This window comes from Megalopta genalis, chromosome 1 (assembly GCF_051020955.1).
Source record: "Megalopta genalis isolate 19385.01 chromosome 1, iyMegGena1_principal, whole genome shotgun sequence".
Taxonomy (NCBI): domain Eukaryota; kingdom Metazoa; phylum Arthropoda; class Insecta; order Hymenoptera; family Halictidae; genus Megalopta; species Megalopta genalis.
The window spans coordinates 37995774-38018995 of record NC_135013.1 but is presented as its reverse complement, the minus strand read 5'-3'; the positions used below and the strand labels follow the sequence as shown (position 1 = coordinate 38018995).

The 23222-nt window shown below is 41.0% G+C and overlaps 1 protein-coding gene across 1 annotated transcript in view; it reads right to left on the bottom strand.

The window, feature by feature from the left end:
• mthl1 (adhesion G-protein coupled receptor methuselah-like 1) overlaps positions 1-23222 on the bottom strand; it is a 338577-nt gene that overhangs the window by 215447 nt on the left and 99908 nt on the right. The window contains exon 4 of the mRNA XM_033467239.2: positions 5224-5302. Within this exon, the coding sequence (XP_033323130.1) occupies positions 5224-5302 (79 nt within the window). The remainder of the gene's footprint in view (positions 1-5223; positions 5303-23222) is intronic.

Sequence of the window (23222 nt, the reverse complement as noted above, 5' to 3'; positions counted from 1 at the left end):
GTAATTTGTTTTTAATGTAACAAAACCGTATGTACTTTTTTCCATTTCTGAAACAACAGGCTCATAATAATTCTTGTTATGAGATATGCACTTTGTGTGCATGTTTTATGCACTTTATGTCTTTTATGCACTTATGCAACGTTGAACATACACATATGTATACAAAAAGTATATATATGTAAGCATATGTAAACAAAAATGAACAATTTAGGACGTGGAGATACGATTGTTCGAGCCTTGGGGCTCGTTTTTATAGTTGTTGACAATCGGCAACCATAAAATCGTATCTCCTCTTTCGAAATTGTCCATTTGTGTGCACAATCTGATCGTCAATTAGAGAGAATTTACTGTAGCACGAAGCTTGCAATTAACGCCGGACCTATCAAAAGCAACTAATAACCGTCGCCACGTAAAAATTACAAAATGGACTATATTGAAATTTTTCACAATTCCCATAACAACGTGTGCCCGAACGAAGAAAAATATTCGACAGTCTCTAATGGTCGCGGCTTTACGACTTCGACAACTACGAAAGAAAAAATGATGAAACCGGTCGTTCGACCGACGATGGTAGGTTTAGCGTCCACGCGACAAGTATCATTTTACACCCGTCTCATCTGTCAATTGCAATGCAATTATTCCACGTTTCCACCTGCGGAGAAACGTAATAACAAAGATAGGAGCGACTTGTGTGATTAGTAGACAGCGGATTCTACGCGACTGCGATGAAATTAATTTCAGGAAATCATTAGAGCATAGTACTACCACCACTACGATAATTAGAAAAATTCTGCGTGTACTCCTAGATCGATCGATTCAAAATAATCTGTGTTCAGTCGCGGAACATCGTACAGCCACTAAAGTCCGGTTTTCTTGTAATTAGATCGCGGACTCTTACGCGGATTCTTCCGATATCATTCGAGTATTTAGTGAAAAATCGAATCGGGATGCCGAAGTCTTTTTACGACGACGAGGTTTCTAACGATTCGTGTGCCATAAAAACGCAGTTAGCCTTAATAAATGTGCTTTTCTGCGGCTTGGAAGTTTCTTATGCTTCGAGTACGTAGAAAGCTACGGTCTGGTTTTATCAGGCCTAGGTATTATTAACGAAATGAATTTTAATTTAAAGTCATAGGTAATGTTTGCAGGTGATGCACATTTTCAAATACGATCAACGCAAATTTTAGAATTCTATCATTATTTAGATTATACATTGTATAACATGTTTATGCATACATAGAATGAAATAGGAATTAATAAAATAGTTAAAGCGATTCGATTGGACTGGAATTTTATATTTTTTTATATTATATTTTTTTTATATTATATTTTTTTTATATTATATTTTTTTTATATTATATTTTTTTTATATTATATTTTTTTTATATTATATTTTTTTTATATTATATTTTTTTTATATTATATTTAATTTACGTTTATTAATTTTCAGAGCAGCAGCTCTTAGTTGTATTTTCGCATCGACGATTACCGTGTAAGGATTACATGCTACGTAAGGATTACATGCTACGCTAGGATTACTATGTAAGAATTAATACGCAAGAATTACTGTGTACGGATTACTACGTAAGAATTACTACGTAAGAATCACTAATTAAGAATTGCTATGCAAAAGACGCGGTTTACGAGTCGGCGAACAATCCGATCGCGAAACGGCGAGCTCCTAAATGAAAGTAGGCTTCCGTTGACCTCGCGGCGAAGTAATTCCGGAATTGCCGCTGTGCATCCGAGCAGATGCATAAAGTTCGCGAGGCCGGAGCTTGCAAATAGGAAATCAATTTCTCCGGATCATTGATTTCCCGAGTTTCTCAGAGAAACCGCGGTGAGTAAGAGAGCAGCCGTTCGAGCGGCATTCCTTGGAGTCAATGACTCTTTTCGACGGGTGAAGAAAATTCCCGCGGCCGATTTTTTCCGGCGTTAATCGGCCCGAAGGATACATCGGTTTTTCCGTTACGTTGGGCAATCATCTGAATGCTCGTTGTCTATTAGCGAAAGGCCACCGGCCTGTCAATAAATTATAATTATTAGCGGTTTTTATCCGCGCGGTGCGCGCAGCCCGCAAATAAATCAGCGTGTCCGGCGAGCAGGCGATCGCTCCTCGGCGACGAGTAATCGTTAATAGTTATTATTTATCGAGCCGCTCCGCCGCGGTTTTTGCAGCGTTTCTGCCGATCGTTTCCCGTGATTATCCGCGGCACAGTGGTCCGACGGTGCAGCGATCCACGGACAAAAGCCAATTTTGCAAATTTCATGTTTCGAGCGATTGCTTTTTCTAATGGGCTCACAATTTCTCGAGAGATTTAAAAACTGAAATATTGGTTCTGTAATAAGTAGACCACGGATTGCAGGCATTTATGGCAAAAATGAAGAGCGAAAGTATTAAATTATGAAGAACGTAAGGCGAAGAAATGAAGCAAAGAAATAAGATGTAGCAAACAATTTATACCCGAAGATAAGCAAACAATTTACTTTCTGTTACTAAGAATCGTTCCGGAAAATCTTGCAGAAAGATCCGCAGTCTAGTAATAAGATACAACTTTTTACGACGTTCTGGTAGCATTAAAATATAAACTTCCGGGTGTCCAAAAAATCAACGTAAGCGTCGTACAAAATGGGATCTCCTTCTCCCGAGAGATCGAAAAACGACGAGTTTTTAAATTACGATCGGTTAATAATATAGTAATGGCTCCCGCAAGTACAGCACGAGATAAAAGTAACAAAATAGCTGCAATTTCTACCGATCATGGAAATAGGTGGATTCGATAATAATTTAATGATAAACTTTTTATCATTATAATCAGACTGTGAATGCAAAATAAAAATTGTTCAGGGTAATTCTAAGAAACATAAGTTTGATGGAAATGTCTTCCCTCTTTTAATAATCGTTGAAAACGATGCAACAGTAACCATAAATTCTTCTATATGCTTTACGATTTTGAATCTGAGCTATTCATTTTTGCGATAAATGCGTAACATTCGAAGTTTAATTATAATAGAAGCAGTTTTCTTTAACCGCTTATTCTCCCTTTCCCCTTCGTACATACGTATACAGGATGTCCCAGAATTATGGTATTTACGCGGAATGAGAGGTTCTTGAGGTTATTTGAAGTAACTTTTTCCTTAGCGAAAATGCAATCCACGGCTTTGTTTGCGAGTTATTAGCGAAAAACAGTGACCAATGAGGGGCGAGCTCGGCTGGCGCGAGGCGGCTGAGCCAACGAGCGGAACCGAGCTTCGCGCCAGCCGAGCTCGTCTCTCATTGGTCAGTGTTCTTCGTTAATAACTCGATAACGACGCCTCGGAGAAAATTTTTGTAAAGGAAAAAGTTGCTTCGAATGACCTCAGGAATCTCTAGTTTCCCAGAAATACCATAATTACCCACAATAATTACCCAAAAACCCAATACAAACGATTGAGGCCTTATCATGTCTGTCTGTTCTTTCAGATTTCTTTACTTTCATCGATGATTCCTTTTCCCATCGTTTCGCAGTTGTCTTTATTAAAACTTTCCATTCTCGTCGCGTTCAAAACAGAAGCCGATTTCGTCCCGACTTACTTTAATATTTCGCAATACAAGGAAACACTGCGCACACACACACATAAATAAATTGAATAGTATCATAATCGTAAACCTCGAAACAACGGTAAAATAATTTCGACCGGAGATCGTTGCTTCGCCAGACCACGGTGCGTCGGCTCACGGGGCCCCATGGAAAAACGGGTTGTCGGGTGCCCCGGAAGCTGTTTTTCGCGGAGCAGACGTTCACCGCGGCAGTCTCGAGTCTCCGGCGACCACTTAACAGTTATCGGCCGGGTATCAGCCCGGCCGCGATTTACTCGCGGATGGGATGAATTAATTGTCGGCCGCGCGCGGCGGCGGTTGCGTAATTGCGCGGCAATTGCATAATTGCGAAGTAACGAGTGGCCTTCTGATCGAAGACGACGCGGACGAGAGCGAGCGAGAGCCGGCGTAACTCGGCCAGGTCGATAACCTGCCCTCTCCGGTGTTAATTGACAGCGCACACGATCCGGGGTTACGTCTCTTCGTCTCGGTACGACCGCCGCCCAAGCCCGCCGTTACCATTAACCCGCCTCGTCACGGAAATTCCGTGACAATTAACGCGTCGCCAATTTCCATAATTTTTAACCGGCAGTTCGCGGAACGTTGAGCAATCGCTCGGCGCGTCAGAAACGCACACTTGCGAAAGACCACGGTGGTTCGTTCGCACTTGATGATATCGAATTTACAGGTGGTAAACCGATGAATCTATTGTGTCGTATTCCTCACTAAATGCTTACATGGTGATATCCATTTATTAATCGATATCGATTATTGTATCGATTTATAAATCTGGCAATTTATCTTAGAATTGAAAATAGCCATTTTTATATATTCCATGCGAATTATTTGAGCGAAATGTTAAATTACTTGCGAACCATTACTTGCGAACCATTTCTTGCTACACAGACTGCGCATTTTCTGCATTTATGGTAAAAATCAGTTGGTGTAATTTAAAACGGTAAAAAGATAAAAAGAAATTAACAATGTGAACTTATAATATATTATGAATACATAATATATTATATATTATAATATTATATTATAATATTCACAATATTATTATAATATTATAATATTATATTATAATATTATTATAATATTATAATATTATATTATAATATTCACAATTATAATATTCATAATATAACATATTACGAACTTATAACAAATACACTATTAATGTAAACTTATCAAAATTATTAAAAAGAGAAAAAAAACTTGTGATTGACTCCTGTATCTTGCAATTAGAGCAGACAATTTTTATTTTGCATGAAGATCCACAGTCTAGTTATACAAAAGAATGTTTCAGACGGAAGTTATATGGTATAAATATATAAAATAATTAGCCTCTCATTATTTTGCTTTTTTATCAAGACAATAAAGGACACGTTGAATCTTTTTGTAATAATATGTTGCATTCGATGTCACAATTCGAAGGATTACTCAATGCCGAGTAAAAAGGTACGAAGGTGCGTGGCCTCAAAAACCAATAATTACCGAGTTATTAGCATTGTCCACGATTTCGATCGAATTCACCATTGTGCGATGCTCTCGCGTCGAATGGGAGCTGTTCAGTCGAAAGCGCGCGAGAATGAATAAACCGTCGTCCCGATGAACACGCATAGAACGAAATTGGGACTCACCTGAAGGTCCACCAGATGTTGAAGCACATCGTGTTCAGCCAGAAGAACGCGGCCAGGAAGAAGAAATGCGCCATGATCGCTGTAACAGAACAAGAGAAACGGTCTTCGTTAGAAACTTCTTTGCGGGCGGTTAAGGAGCTTACCGGTCGGTCCCCCGGGTGAAATCATTTTTCCCACGGGCGACAACAAAGCCTCGTTTTCTGGACCACGAGGGGGATAGGAATCGAAAGAACTCTGATCGCCGAGATGTTACGCTTGGGACGCGAAATCGATAGATCCGTCCTTAGACCGCCACGGATTCGTTTTCTTTTCGTCCCAATCGTGCAACTCCCTTTCGCCATTGTTCCGTCGTTCGTGTTGGATTGCTTTTGCACCATTGCATTGTCCGAACACAATGGTACAATTTTGTTACAGCCTAGCCGGAGTCTATAGTAATTAGCATCGTTATTTTATCGCTCTTGTGGAATATCTTTCTATGAAGATTAGAGGAGCGTAATAAAAGATCGATAGGTACAGTGACGCGATTTATTAATTTATTCTAAATTTAACACGTTGACTGCCAAATTTATTTTAAAGAAATATGTCCCAGGCGCGAGCATTTAATTTTTGTTCATCAAATAAATAACGATAAGCAAAAGATAATGCTAGATACAAAATAATAAATAAATTCCTTTCTTGGTAGTCCTTTAATTTAATTAAATTAGAACGTTCAACTCGTCCCAGTTACATACAAAATGTTACATCAAATTAAAAGTAAATTTAATAGTAAAGAGAATATAAATAAACTGAATAACGGAGAAAAATAGATAACGAGGCTCGCGAGGGAAAACATGGAAAGACATAGAAAATATGAAAAGATCTGCAACGAAGCCATGTTCGCGTCAGCTAAAATTTCCCTCGATTTAGAAAATAATCAACAAAAGCAGACACTCGCGGAGAAATCCATCCTGCAATAACATCGTTAATAATAAATCTCTTAGATACACCACCAAATTCGAATATTGACTTGCACCATGATTTATACCGCCAAATTCGAAAATATTCATGCACAATTTTGAAGTCTGCGACTGATCTTGCACGTTCGATGTCGAAAGGTTGCTTCATCGGGGGAAGTTAAATATCATTATTTCGCGCCGTTTAAAAGTACAGGGGCCGCGCGATGGAGGAGGAAGCAATCGATAAGCGTTGCGGCAGACGCGTCGTCGATCATTCTTTCAGCAGAGGGCACCCGGGCCGCAGGACTCGTCTGGACACGGAGTCGAAACAAAAGGAGACGTCCGATTGCCAGGTACGCGACGAATCCTCAAAGATTCATGAACAGGGAGGGGCGAGCGTTCGTAGCCGCGTCGCGTCGGGGCCAGACAAAGCTCCGGGGAGCGACAGCTTTTGTGAAGATCCGTTTGAAAAGATGCTGGCCGCGAGGGGGCGGCCGGCCCCGATAAATTTTTCACGGTGTCGTCCGCATTCGTTCTTAGAATTCTCGCGACCAACGGCCATTAATTCCTGAAAACCCAATCGGCCTGCACACGCGTGCACGCGTCCAGAAGACCGACGCGGCGCGGCGCGGCGCGGCGCGGCGCACTTTCGCGGGGCCGACACAAAGCACCCTCTCCGATCGGCTGCACAAAAGACTCGCGGCTTTTTTCCGCCCCTTTCTCTCTCACTCCATGCGCTCGCGCGCTCTCTCTCTCTCTTTTTCTCTTTCTCTCAGTGAAAGAGAAGCTTCGATAACCGAAGGAGACGATTTTTGTATCGCGACGCAGGGGTGGGTCTTCCGGTGCGTTGAAACCACCCCCTGTTCGAGCACCGGCGCGCAGCGGTCTGGCGAAGCGGCGATCTAAAGCTGCAATTATTTTAGCGTTGTTTCAAGGTTTAAGGTTATGGTATAGGTCGTTGAATTCGTCTCGACACCAGCTAGAATATTATCGAGTCGAACGTGTTTATTAACATTTAAAATATCGAGGAGACCAGCATTTTTTGTGAAAAGGGACTCATTTCTGCAAGTTTTTATATGCCAATTTGTAGAAAAGTGAATATAGGACAACTTTTGTGGGAAACATTTTTATGCCAGATCGTCGGAAATGTCCCAAAAATCATGCTTCGGTTTGAAATTGGATACGAGCGTTGCGCGACGAGCGCGCTTAGTTATTAATAGACCGAGGATTTTTATGCTAAATAAAAATTGTCTCCATCAATTGCGAGGAATAGAAACCAAGCAGCACCTTCATTTTTCCTTCAATCGTCTTAATGGATTAAAAATAATACACTGACGTTTCTAAGTGCTTTCAATCGTCACGCTGTTTTAAATTATAACAACCCAATTTTGCCATAAATGCATAAAATCCGCGGTCTACTTATTACTAGACCGCGTAGTTTCACGCAAAATAAAAACAGTTCGCATTAATCGCAAGATAAAATAGCTATATAAACATTTCTTTCTTTCTCTAATTATGTTATCGAGTTCGAAACAATGCAACAGTATTTTCAAATTCTTAAAATGCTTTTACCGTTTTGTATTTGATCTCCTCAATTCTACCATAAATGCATAAAATCCGTCTATTTATAACAGAACCGTCCGCGTGATCTAATATTTTAGATTTTAAAGGTCTGAATGGTTGTAAACCCGTTAGAAAAATCAATCGTCCGAAATATGAAAATTTCAAAATTGACTTTTGAGGCCATGGATCTGCCGTTTCGCCACACAAACCGCCGTGCTACGCTTACATGAATTACTGAAAATCCAATCGGGGTGCACGCATAATGGCGACCGTGACAAAAACACGTCGCACGTCCCAGGGTCGGTCTGGCGGCAGAGGGGTTGACGAGAGAGGGCCGGCCGACAGTTTGTTCGCCGGTGTTTGCCGAGCCCGGGGGAACTTCACTGTCTAATTATTGGAGTTATTGTACTCGTGTATTTGATTTATCGCGGAGTGCCCGCAGCGACCGCTGACAGTGTCTTTTAACCTTCTAGTGGTGAGCAAATTTTTTATAGCTTGTTCCGCAGCCCGACGGAACGTCAAATTGACGCGCGCCGCCAGTCGAAGGTTAACGGCACGGCGACACCGAGAACCGGAGACACGAAGACGACGACTCCACTTGCACGATTACCGCTCGTGGACAACTATGCAAGCGAATGCAACAATTATCTGACTGATCGAAGTCGTCTTCCAACATGTCGCGTGTTCCAGCGATATTTATTCATGTATGCCAGGTCGTAATAACGCGATGCTGTATTTTCGATTAGAAGCAAGACGGATTTATGTGAACACTAAACCGATACCGTGTACGTCCTCCGTGAACCGTTAAATTTGTAATTTAGAAAACAATGTTATTACCGCGTCATTTGTGTTAGATGTGGACAGACGATTCTCATGCATAAAACAGCGCACGGTTTCGCCATTAAAATTCATCCCGCTATAAATATTAATACGAAAGATGAATGCACAGATACCACACGCATTATAGAGTCGAATACAATTTCGTTTCGGGTTCATCGAATTTGTCGATAAAAGTACGAGTTTTTTGAAGATCGGCCGAGTACGAATTTTTGAAGGTTCAAATTAACACGATCTATGTGCTGGAGAGGTATTAACGCTATGCCGTCCGCAGATCTTAGATACGATTCTTTTGTTTGACGCCGGCATAATAGCTTGGAAATTTTAGATTTAAAAAAAAATGTCGAAGATGGCGGTAATATAAGTTCCTAAAATTAAGATATGTCATCAAAGAATTTTGGTACTTAATTCTTAGTTAAATAAGCAAAATGCTATAGTTAGTTTGCTGCCTTTTGACACCCAAGAAATATCCTTCAAATGTTATTTCAGTTTTTTAAAATGGCACCAAAGTGGTACCATGGCATACATAGTTTTTGCATGGCACCAGCGTGGTGCCACCGGACGGCATAGTGTTAACACTAGATTTACGAAGCTCAAAAAAAACAGCTGTTTTATATCAGTTTATAAAAGTTACGATAAGACATTTATTCTGATTGTTAACAAATGTTATTGTAACATTTGCCGTAAGTACCATATAAATTGACTAAATAACTTATAAAGATATCTTTACGAATAATCGTAAATTAAGGGATAAGGTTCCGTAAATCTAGTATTAATACCTTTATAAAAAATGTAATTTTCCTTTTAATTAAAGGAGCATGTAATATCTGCAAAACCGACGATAAGATTTTAATAACAAGTACATAATCAGGATTTTTATGATTTCTTCTTATGATGAAATTAAGAAGAATGAAATTTTTTAAATGTTTCATCATCTGTCCCGCGCATAGTGTGTTAATAACGGGGCGACTGCGTTCCACGATCAGCGCGCGCCGAGTGCATGTGCATTCGTTTGCTCGCGGTTGCATCCGCGGAGATGTCTGTTCGCGATCAGAAGCACCGTTAGCGCTCTCGGTGAACGCGTCGGGAACGGGTTCCCGTTTTTCTCCGTTTTTATCCGCCTGCTAGGAACCTCTACTCCGCCAGGCGACTCGCGTCTGCCGAGTGTCGTCGAGGGTTTTTCCTTTTTGTTTCTCGTCCGCGACACGCCGCATCGCGCCGCGCCGGATCATTGACACCGAAGTGTCGTCTACGAACTACCGGAGGATCCTCGCGGGTGTTCTCCGCGCGGCTTAATTTGCCTCGACCGGGCCCTCGTTACGGCCGCCGGTGGTCGCTGCGGCCGAGGATCGCGGAAATCTACGCGGAAACGTTCGATAATAGTGGAACAGAGGAGCCGCCGTTGAACGGCTGTACCGAGGCTGCAATAATAAACCCGGCCGATCGAATCAAACTATTATTACCCGTCCTCAATGTTCTTCGCAGTTGGACCGCGATAAAAAGAATATTACCCCCTTTATAGCGTATTTATTTGATCGGCCTACGCGCACGCCGCGGACTCCATTCGCCCACCAGACCATTCCGATTTCTAGCTACCAGGTGCCCACGCGCACCCATCGTTGCGAAATACTTCAAGCTATTTTCGTATCACTCTACACGCCGTAGGTCCTGCCGCAATTTTCAATGTTTTTCATTCATCGATATCGAGATTTCAAGGCGACTTTAGTCGAGGACTTTAGTTTACATTGTTTCACCGCAGGTGTCATGTCAATCGTTTACGAATATATATGTATTTTTTATAATCACTTGATTGTACATTAGAAATCTATTATAATTCAGGTTCATAATAAAAATTCGTTACAATTAAATTTTATATTAAAATATTAATTTCTACCAAAAGTCTGTTATAGTTTGAAATTTATAATAGAATTTCTATTAAAAATATACTAAAATTATGTATAATACATAACAAAAGTTCAAGAGATGTTGTCTATTTTCCCCATGTATCTGATATATAACTCATTATACATTTTCTATGAAAAATCTATTGCAATTCAAATTCATGATAAAAATTTATTATAATTAAATTTTATATAAAAATTTGAGTTTCTATCAAAAATCTATTATAGTTCGAGATTTCTAATTGAATTTCTACTAAAAATATACTAAAATTTTGTATAATATAACAGAAGTTCAGAAGATGTTAATTTCTCACATGTATCTTTATTACACATTTTCCATTAAACATCAATGGTGATTCAAATTCATAATAAAAATTCGTTACAATTAAATTTTATATTAAAATATTAATTTCTACCAAAAATCTATTATAGATTGAAATTTCTATTAAAAATATATTAAAAGATCGTTATTCGATAGATTCATACACTCCTTAATAAAATTCCAGCACCTTTTTTTTAATTACATCTTGCTCCAAAAGTGCAAACATTTAGTGAGAAAAGTCCTGTCAAAAAAGTTTGTACAAATAAATCTGCAAGACAATTGTTGCGATATTATTATGTTCTTTTTATTAGAATATTTATATTGCGTATAATTATATTTTCGAAGTATATAACATTAAAATGTACGCGTAAAGGTACGATAAACGATACTTACTTTTTATTAGAATATTTATATTGCGTATAATTATGTTTTTGAATTATATAACATTAAAATGTACGCGTAAAGGTACGATAAACGGTACTTTCTCCAATAGCACAGAAAAAGTTCATTGTTCGGTGGTCATTCGGCGAAACAGATCAGCCTAGCATTCGAAACTCGTGTACCCGAAGGTATTCCACTGAAACAATTTTCGCCGAAATCGACCCGCAAAAATGCAAACTCGCGCTAAACTCCGGCAGCATATTCGCTCGGCAGAAACGAAAGCGAAATTATTCGACGTACCATCCCGCGCCGCACCGCACCGCTTCGACGGTTCGAAACTCCGCGGAACAAGAACTCCGCGCGCGCGGCAGCGGTAATCGATGGACGAAACTCGCGCGAGTCGCGCGATTCTCGCGACGCCTGCAAATTAGTCGTGTGTCCTTAGGCGTTCAGGGTTGATTAACGAACCCGCGAGCGTCGCTTGTCGCCGGATTACGGAGGAGACGCGAGGGCACACTCGCCCGCGAGTTCCTCTCCGCTTCTCTTCGCAACGCTCCGCTCCTCGCCGCTACTCTCCGCTACTCTCCGCTCGCGGAAGCGGGATTAACGGCTGCTACGTGGGAAAGACTCGCCGATAATTCTTCGTCGAAAGGGCTCCGCGTAGGACCGGCTGCCGGCGGCGTTTATCGCGCATCCCACGACCCCGCCCGGAAATAATTAAATTTCCAAAACTAATTACGCCTCGTTGCAATTATAACTCCGGCGACATTCATCCGTGAACGCGGCCCCGTCCCGAACCGACGCGACGCGTCGCACAGTGGTCTGGCGTAGCACCGATCCATGGCCAAAAGTCAATTTTGAAATTTTTCACATTTCGAACGATTGATTTTTCTAACGGGTTTACAACTTTTCAAAGCTTTAAAATCTAAAATATTAGTTCACGCGGACGGTTCTGTTATAAATAGACGGATTTTATGCATTGATGGTAGAATTGAGGACATCAAATACAAAACGGTAAAAGCATTTCAAGAATTTGAAAATACTGTTGCATTGTTTCGAACTCGATAACATAATTAGAGAAAGAAAGAAATGTTTATATAGCTATTTTATCTTGCGATTAATGCGAACTGTTTTTATTTTGCGTGAAACTACGCGGTCTAGTAATAAGTAGACCGCGGATTTTATGCATTTATGGCAAAATTGGGTTGTTATAATTTAAAACAGCGTGACGATTGAAAGCACTTAGAAACGTCAGTGTATTATTTTTAATCCATTAAGACGATTGAAGGAAAAATGAAGGTGCTGCTTGGTTTCTATTCCTCGCAATTGATGGAGACAATTTTTATTTAGCATAAAAATCCTCGGTCTATTAATAACTAAGCGCGCTCGTCGCGCAACGCTCGTATCCAATTTCAAAACGAAGCATGATTTTTGGGACATTTCCGACGATCTGGCATAGAAATGTTTCCCACAAAAGTTGTCCTATATTCACTTTTCTACAAATTGGCATATAAAAACTTGCAGAAATGAGTTCCTTTTCATAAAAAATGCTGGTCTCCTCGATATTTTAAATGTTAATAAACACGTCGACTCGATAATATTCTAGCTGGTGTCGAGACGAATTCAACGACCATAACCTTAAACCTTGAAACAACGCTAAAATAATTTTGGCCATGTATCGTCGCTTCGCCAGTCCACTGCGCGACGCGACGTGTCGAAATCGTTTCCACCCTTCTTTCCGGGGGCTGGTCGGTCGCGCCGTAAAACACGCGTGTGCCGCTGTATGTTTGTGCCCGACCCTCTGTTTCCCATTTAGCCATGGCGTCGGGTCGGGACGCCCTCGCGCAGAATTATACTGGTCATCGAATTAGGACCCCGCTTGATATTTTTCCTGATTTTCGGCGAATTAGAAGGCCCGGCTGAAGTTTAATCACAGAGTTTATTGAATATTTTAACGTTTCTACGGGCACGCGAGTTAGTAATTTGTCAGGCGTCGCATGCGTAGCCCATCTGATCAGCCGCTTGTCTGTAATCTGCGTCTTTCGACGGCAGATTTATCCTGCGACGATCTCGGAGAGACTGGTGATCTTTACGAGTTTTGTTCTGAGAACAATCGCGACGATGTTGCAGCATAATTTCCTCGTCTTCACTTTTGTAACACTGTTCGGAAAATGCTTGAAAAGTGAAGTGCCGTAGGTTAATAATTCCTGGAAACTTCGATTTCTTTTGTAACTGAACAGATTCCTTTTAATATTGTGTAAGAATGCGTTCTTTTGCCGTATAATGAATAAAGAAATAAATAAAGAAATGAATGTTGCCCGAGTCAATTGTAAGACAGAAATTTCTTCTTTAATAAGTATGTTGACCGTGAGCAACGTAGAATTCACTAAATATTTACTAAATATTTAGTAAAATCTTTTTTAATCTTTTCAGAAAATTTATTAAAAATGTAAATGTAAATTGAAATATTTGTTTAATTTACGATCCTTTCATTACTTCTTGTTAAATACGATAGTCACGTTTCCTGAAAATGTAAAACGGTATTAACTAAAATTCTTATTTTTTTCAATTTTTAATCCTCTTTTTATATTCCTCTTAATCCAATTTCTAGAACACAATCTGCGTGACAAATAAAATTCACCCGCGATTAGACGGTAAATCATCTGTATTTCACCCGCGCATAAATTTATATTGTTGTAATAATAGCTGTCTACTATAGTTACTCATGTCAATATAGATTTTAATTATAATCACAGAATATAACTCCTTTTGTACAGTGAATTGTAAACCACGTGACCGTTAATGATCTCGCAGATAATGCGCGACCACGCTCGAATAAATAAACTTATATGAATAAGAACAATAATCTCTGACACGAACGCGCAAAGTCCGCAGCCTAGTAACAATTTAAACAGCCATGGAAATCCTGCTCGACGGTCGCGTTAAAATCAGCGTTACAATAAGATTTTTGTACTCCTAATTTGATAGCCGGAGTTTCAGGGAGCCCATAGCGAGGAACAAGAGGGTGCGAAAGGAGGGCTCGAGGATCGAGAGTCCCGCGAGATCGCGGCCTCTTTGTTATGGTAATAGCGTCCCCCCCTCCCCCCGACCACCGAGGCTTTTCCTTCGTTCGGGAAAGCTCCGCCTGTTGACGCGTCTCGAAGCTGCGCCAGATTCGACGCGACTCGTCTCGATTCGATTCGCTTCGACTCGATTCACACGCGTGTTTGCCCCGCGCCTCGATACCGCCCAGCGATTCGTTAGGCTCTGATTAACGCTGTGACACCGTTTCCACCGGTTGATCCGGACCGACCGCTCAATGAAACCCCGGACGCGTTCGAAACGTGGAAACTTTCCCGCGTTCCACGCGTTTAAAGAGCCGCTGAATGACAGCCATTTGCATAGCCGGCTCGTTTAGCATGGCTTGCGCGTTCGACGGGAAAATTACTATTCGTCGGGCGAGCTTCTTTAGAAATTATTCCGGCTGCACAATTAGAAACTGCCGCGAGGAACTGCGGGCCCGAAGAAAGTCCGTTTTCTTGCTGCCTCACTCTCGACGTGAATGCAGCGATGCGTTTTCATAGTCGACGTCCGCCTCGGTTTCTAACGCGAGTGCGTTTCAATCCTTCGCCGATCACTCTGGGTCGAATTGTCCCAGATTTTTTCTTTCGAAAGAATCGTATCTGATATTGCGCTTTCATCGTAATAAAGCGACGAGCATCGGTCGTGTTCCATAGTCGTTTCAAGATCAAAAGCTGCATCGCGTTTGAGCAAATGCAAGCATTATTATAAAGCAACAAGTATCAGTTGTGTTCATTGGTCGATTTAGTGTCAACCGAATAGTGTAATTAATTAATTCATAATTTAATTAAATCAGAAATTAATCACTTCATAAACTAATCAATTCATAAATTAACCAATTCATAAACTAATCAGTTCATAAACCAATCAATCCCTAAGTTAATTATTTCACAAATTAATGATTACTGCACTGCTGCCTTTTATGCACCCGCAACGCAGGCAAACTTCTCAAACGCTAATCACGCGTATTTACAACGAAACAAAATTGAACTTGTTGAAAACGCACAGCAGAAACGAACGATTAGCCCAGAGCCGTTTAAAAAATGGCGAGGACTCTCGGAAACGCGAGTCGAGGGTAAAAATAATTCATTTACCCCCGGGCAGGGTGCAAACCAAGTTGTCCGACGACTGTTCCTCGACGGAAAGAAGACTACGAAGGGGTCTTAGAGGGCAATAAAGCTTCCGGTATCGCCGCAATCGGGAGCGACATCGTGGACCGCTGTTTTTCATTATCGCGACAACTAATTTCGTCCCGGTCGTTGATACGAACCCTTTGGCCGGCTAGCCGCCGGGGTAGGAAACAGGGAAATAACGAGTGTCGCCGGTGAAAGAGGGCCGAGGGAAACGGCCGAGGGGTTAATTTAAGTTACCATGAGAGAGAGAGAGAGAACGAAAGAGAGAGAGAGAGAAAGTGAGAGAGAGGTTCGAAGGAGAGGCGAAACGGTGTGTTACGTTACGCGTACACGGAACCAGGCAGGGCGAGTGTCAAGGGTTGAAACGTCAGCTAGTTAAGGGCCTCGATTTGCATGGGGTCGGAATTAGATTGCGCCGCCTTGACCCGGCCGTTTATCCTTTTCTTCGTTCGCGCTCTCATCTAATTGCCCCGGGGGACCTGCCAGCCCCCTCGAGCTCGCTCCTAAATAATATCGATCTCGGTGTCTTTCGACCCCGCGCCGAACACGGGGGTGGCGCATAAATATTAAACGCGCCGATGAAATTTCAAACGGAATTTGCGCCGGTGTTTCGTCGGGTTACACGCTGGTTTCGGTAATCAGATTCAAGTTGCTGCAGCCTTTGGATCTTTTTCAATCGCGGTTTTGGAACCCCTTTGATTTCGGGGTACAAGGTCCTTTGAACTGATCGCGCACCGTTTGCAAAACAGACGGCTTGTTTTAACCCTAGAAAGATAACCATATGACAACGTACGTAAAAGATAACCATACGCTTCAGAGGCGCATGCTTTTCTAAGGCGTCAATTTTATACTAACAATGGATATTTATTTAAGTTAATCTAGTCATTTTAAAGGTTTGGCATTATTGTAAAAATAAAATGCATTTATATTATATTTTTTTATATTTTAAGTAATTTTAAACTTAAATCACTAGACCTCTATGAAAAATTAACAAAAATCAACAGTCTTCGCAGACGTAGGTTATCTTTCTCGGGTTAAAGTGGACCGTGAATTATACCCTGTTACAGCGGTGTCATAATGTCACATTCGTTGCAAACGTTGTTACAACGATATACATGGTGAACTGTTACAAATCGTACCTGAATGGAACAGCTGTGAAGAAACGAAGAAGATCTTTTACATGGTTTGTCGATTTCGGTATCGTTTCTTTGAGATCGATATTATAATTGAATAAGCCAGAAGCAATATACGTTATAAGAATGATGAGTAGACTGCGAATCTTTATGTAAAATAAAATAGTTGTTACTCAATTTCTAGAAAAAGCAATGCGCTAGAGGTCTATTTCTTTTGTTAATAATTTGGATAAGTTAGCAATAATAGGATATTATTCTTACGTTCTTCTTATATTTTTAGTATCTGATTTTTCTTTTAATCAGTCCCGTTATAAATGCAAAGAAACTTGCAGACCAATTATGAAACTTTAATTATGACTTAATTATTACAATAATTATTAATTAAGAGACTCTTTATGAGACTCAAATTAACCCATTGCAGTCGGCGCCATTTTAACTCGGAATCCAGAATAACCATTTTATACATATGAAATTGAATTTTGTGACTGATGCAACAATTATACTTTTCACAATTTTTTAGATACGAATAATTTTGATAATATTAAAATTACTTTGGAACGTAATATAAAAATTGTTAATGGTGTCTTAGAGTCGCCACCCGACTGCAAAGGGATAATATCAAAGTAGAGAAGAGTTTCTTCAAAAAGTCAGATAGAAGTACTAATAACTGTCGCAATCCCCCTTACCATCGTAAATTATCACATGCAATACGAACCTAATCATTTAACATCGATTATAAATCAATGTAAATTATTTAATTTTCTATCAGATTTCATCTACACCGCCGCGTGAATTAATAATATAATCGGAATATTAACACATTACTACCCGGTTGACTAAAAATAGTCATTTTCTCGACTGCTCGTAAAATGCCGGATGACGAAAGATAGTAGTTTCCTTTATTGCTCGTGAAATACCGGGGAACTAAAAATAATCATAAACAATAAAAAAGAACACTGTTGCGTCCAGAGACAAGGGCCATAAAAAGGTCCCACCATTGGGGAAACCCTCTCAGGCCCCAACAAGGGTCAAGGCAGACACCCCCCTCCAAGGGGTGATTCGTGCCTTGACCAATAATAAACAATCTACCTCCATCCACGGGTGCTCTACCACGACTTTCCAGCGTTGGAAGAGCATTCTTCCACCAGCGCTCGCAGAGAGTACAACACAAAAAATAAAGTTCTCTAAGACTACTAGAGACCCTTCCACGTCATTAATTTGCCGTAGGAAGCGCGAATCGAGCGTACAATAGTTCGGTCGCGCATGTACGTTAGGCGACTAACCGAACGTACGGACAAAACAAACACAATAGTTAAAACTTCAATTTTTTCTTTTGAAAATAAGAACCCCTCTTGAATATTTCGATCTCACGCAGAAGTTTTCGCACAAACGGTCCCGATCGCGCGCGCGTATTGCGTTAAATAATAAATTCTGTTTCAATCGGAAGCCTCAGAATTATGTCGTAAGAGGTTGGCACCTCGCAAGAAGAATCTCCAGGAAACATTGAATAACCTAGTTGACAGTAGTTTACATACAAATACGGGACTCTGAAAAATGCAGGCTCTAGGATCGGCATTGCAGCAATCGTTGGTTTCGCGCGGATAACGAACCCCGCTGGCTTCACGGGCTCGCGTGTTTGTAGCCTTTTAAAAACGTCTAAACGTTCGAGCCGGAGCGTTTCCTAAATTCATTAAAGCCTCGGCGTTTCCGTTCCATAAATTGTTGCTTCGCCGACGCCGCATCGTTGGCTGCTGGGGCAGGACCGTTTATTTATTCACGTTAATCGTTTACACGGCCGGACCGGCGTATCATCTCCACCCTTCGCGAAATCATTTTCGACGCGTGCTCGCTACGTGCCACCAATTAATTTCGCTCGGAATTATGGATGTAAAGTGCGCATCGGCGGAACGCTCGCTCGCTCGCTCGCTCGCTCGTTCTACTCGCTCCGCTCTGCTCCACTCATTCGACTCGCTTGCACGCTCGTTCGCTCGCTCGCGGGTTCTCGAAATAACGCGGACACGGCTGCCACCCGGCACGCCTCGATAACTCGTAAAAACGCCGATCGTAATTCGCCGGGAAAAGCGCGCGACTTTTATTAATCCCGGCGAATTTATCCGCTCGGTCGAGCTTGTAATTCTTGCCAAGACGCTCGAGTATTTTTGCGCCGAGCGAAATTGGCGCGAGCAAGCGAGCGAGCCAGCGAGCGAGGCGCAGCACGCGCGTTTACCAGCTTGCACCGATCCTCTCGCGGACCTCTCCCGGCTCTGCCCGAAAAGACGCGCGGCGGGAACGTATCGCCGCGCCGCCGGCACCGTAAACATTACATCAGCGGCGAGATGCCGCGTTACATCAACATCCACCACGGAATGTCCGAGTAATGTGTCCTAACGAGAGTACATTAGCCGCGTGTCAACACCGCGTTTAACACGTGCAACGGTACATCAACGCCGCGGCGCAACGGATAGAAACGCTATACGAGAAGGAACCCGGCGCTGTATCAACATCGAGGATCCTCCGTTTGCAGCTTGCAACCGCCTTATACTATTCCGACCGACGCGGCGCGTCGCGATGCGCAATTAGACGAGCGTTGAAAGCGCGAGAGAATCGGACGCTGCGAGCCGCGTTGCTATTGGCTGGAAAAATCAATTCTATCTGATGCGATGGAATTGTATACGGTGGATGACTGAAACTCGAGAACTGGTTCGGAACAAAGTTTGATTCCTTTGTTATCGAACATCTGGGACTGAATGTAAATTGTGGCATACGGGAAACGAAAATTGTCTCGTTCTACTGGGGAAGGGGTTGACCTTCCAAAAATATCGTCCAGTTTCCAGAAACCCACTTTTAGGATGCACTTGAGCTATAGGCTTATTTAAGTGATGCACTTAAGCTCTTAAATTAAACTTTTCACTTAAATTGTGAACTCAAGTTTTTCACTTAAATTGTGAACGTAAGCTTTCAACTTAAATTGTAAACTCAAGGTTTTAACTTAAATTGTGAACTTAAGCTTTCAATTTAAATTGTGAACTCATGTTTTCAACGCAAATTGTAATCTTAAGCTTTGAACTTAGACTATGAATTTAAGCTTTTAACTTAAATTGTGAACTCAAGTCTTCAACTTAAATTGTAAACTTGAGTTTTTAATTCAAATTGTGAACTCAAGCTTTTAATTCAAATTGTGAACTCAAGTTTTCAACTTAAATTGTAAACTTAAGCTTTTAACGTAAAATGCGATCTCAAGCTATTAATTTAGACTGTGATCTTAAGCTTTTAACTTAAATTGTGAACTCAAGTTTTTAATTCAAATTGTGAACTCAAGCTTTTAATTCAAATTGTGAACTCAAGTTTTTAACTTAAATTGTAAATTTAAGTTTTTAACGTAAAATGCGATCTCAAGCTTTTAATTTAGACTGTGATCTTAAGCTTTTAACTTAAATTGTGAACTCAAGTTTTTAATTCAAATTGTGAACTCAAGCTTTTAATTCAAATTGTGAACACAAGTTTTTAACTTAAATTGTAAACTTAAGCTTTCAACGTAAAATGAGATCTCAAGCTTTTAATTTAGACTGTGATCTTAAACTTTTAACTTAAACTGTGAGAACTCAAGTCTTCAACTCAAATTGTAAACTTTAGTTTTTAACTTAAATTGTGAACTTAAGCTTTTAACTTAAATTGTAAACTCAAGCTTTCACCTTAAATTGTGAACTGAAGCTTTTACCTTAAATTATGCACCTAAATGCTGAATTTAAATTGCTCACTAATGCTTTTAACTTAGATTGCGCACATAAGATTTGAACTTGTACCATGCACTTAAGCGATGAACTTCGATTGTGCACTTAAGTTATGGACTTCAGATATTACATTTATGCTACGAATTCAAATCGTGCACCATAGTAATAAACTAAAGTTATCCACTTAAGTTACAGGTTCAAGTCCGCACCACCATCTTCGGTATTTCCGGCAGATGAATTTCGTTCCATAAATCGCCAGAGAACGCGGAGAGGATTCGGGTGTGCAGATGGGAGTATAAATGTGGTCGTTCGCACCTAATCGGGATCAAGTAAGGCTCGAGGTTCCGCAAACGTTTCCCTGGCCTGGTGAAGCGTTCAAGGCACTCAGCAGATGAGTCTCCGTTTCGCTTTTTATCGGGAGATCGGCTCTTCCGGTGTCCTGGGAATCAAGTTTGCCGAGGACTGTCGCCGTCACGTCGAATCGTCCGGCCCCGGTGCGTCGTTCTTTCCCCGGATTAACGTTCGCAACTGACCGATCGACCGTCCCCGGAGCCTGTCGCTAACTTTCATAATTCATCGGCAACGCTCGCAGCCCTCTCCACGGTTTATACGAAGGGCGACGAGACGTAACGAAGCTCCGCTCCGCACCGGCGACGCGCTTCGCTTCCCGTTGAATCGGAACTCTAATCCCGTCTAAATCGGGCCCGGTGTAATAAATCCGGTATGATTTAATTACGACTCGTCGCGGTGCCATTCCGAAGTATTTAACTTAATCACGGATGTAAATGCCGCCGCCATTAATCTCGGAAGTTGGTGCTGCCGGCTCGCCGGGATTCTAATCAATTTCTTTCGCTGGATCCGAAGACGCTAACTCCCGCCGGTAACTTTCGCTGTCCCGGCGACTGGAACTTAAATTAAGTCTCCGCGCGTGACTCTCTTAGGGCACTCGATCTCCGGTATTTATGCTATTGCGCGCGTTCACGCCGGCCGATGTCTCCATGTTCCTCCAGGAACCACTGCGCGCGGAGTCAGATACTTTTATTCCATGAGAGACGTCCACTTTGTCGGCACTCTTTTATTACAAGTAAAATTAGTCTGCTAATTCTACTTTTATCTATTTTGAAACTCTGTACGTCTCTAGTAGGGCAAGTGTCGGTATTACTGCGGACGGCCCAAATACTGCGGTGTTTTATACAAGTTATTGGATTATTTTCTCTCTTTTGAATACTCAGAAGTTTTTCCTTCTAGCATATAAGTTACAAAAACGAATCGACGCCGAGAGTCTCGCCAGAGTACCATTAGATAAACAATGATTTCATATGTATATAGAACAGAGTGCTCTTTGTCTTTAGGTGACGTTTTTGGTTTCGTCTTTGTGAATAGTCGTCAGTCTCCTGGAGCAATCAGGAGAGTAAAGACGGTCCTTCCTCGTACATCAAATTAATAAACTAAAAGGGATAAGTTTAATTCACTGCGTTTTACTTTTATTTATCTACCCATTTCCAATACAAGTCATAAAATCTAGCACTTTACAGTGTGTAATCTCCTAAAAATGAATCTCGTAATCTTTTGTATGTTTAATATTGATAATTTACGACATGCAAGCAACTGCAATCGCAATTTTAGTTCATTTATTGACTTTTGATATTCGGAAGCTTGTGAAAACGTCGAGTCTTATGAAATACTCGTAACACTGATTCGAAACGTATTTATATTTTGGTAATTAATAATGAACTATTCTTTTTCAGCGTTATTTTTTAGATAAAGTAAAATGCAGATATTGACACGTAATGTTCTGGATCGAAGTGAAATTAGGTTCTTGTGTTACGAAGATCCCTATGAATATAAAGCACATACAAGAAACAAAAATTGTGTCGCTCTATTAGGGGAAATAATAATGTAAAATACAGATATTGACACGTAATGTTCTGAATCGAAGTGAAATTAGGTTCTTGTGTTACGAAGATCCCTATGAAAGTAAACCACATATAAGAAACAAAAATTGTGTCGCTCTATTAGGGAAAATAATTTACTAAGCATGAATGTTATTCGTTTCTCCTAAATCGAAATAAGATCAGAGTCTTCTGTTACGAAGATTTGGGAATGAAAGTAAATGAAGATATACCGGGAATATAAAAATTGTCTCGTTCTATTAGGGAAAATAATTTACCGAAGTATGAACGTTATTCGTTTCTCGTAAATCGAAACAGAAATAGATACAAAATCATGGAACAAAAATAAATGAAGGCACACAAGAAACTAAAATGATTTCTAAAGGTGTGCAGAATATATTAACACATTACCGTGTGTGTTCGGACGTCTAAAAATAGTCATTCTCTTGACTGCTCGTGAAATACCACATGACTAAAAACAGTAATTTCCTTGCTTGCTCTTGAACTATGATTTAAAATAAAAAATCCAGTCATAAAACTGATTTGTGTATTTGAAGTCCAAATGAAAACAATTTCGAATGAAGCAACATATCTTATAATTGAATTCAAACTGTCTGACATTTTATAAGCCCGGACCGTACTGTGTCAACAAACGAGATTGCGAAAGGCTGAGAGACGAAAACACAGGACACGCAAATATCCAACGAAGAGTCTAACCTGGCAGAATAATAAAATGAATTTTAATTGCGACGAATATCCCGGGAGCGACGGTCGAAACTCAACTCGAGCATCGAATGCACCTCTTCGAGGCACGTCTGCAATAATCAGCGGCACCAATAAGAAAGGTATGTTTTTCCATTTCCGCGAAACAGGCGACGCGCCGACAAACAGCGCGGCGGCGTCGAGCGGCGCCGAGCGGCGTCCGCGTCTGTAAACCAATTTAATCAAGCCCGCGATAAAACTGATGCGGCGAATATTAGATTCCGAAATGGATTGCTAGTATAAATCCCGCGTGAAATACGAACGCGTGCGCGTTCCAGCCGGAGGCCTGCGAAATAAAAATGCAAAGAGAGAGGGAGAGAGTGAGAGT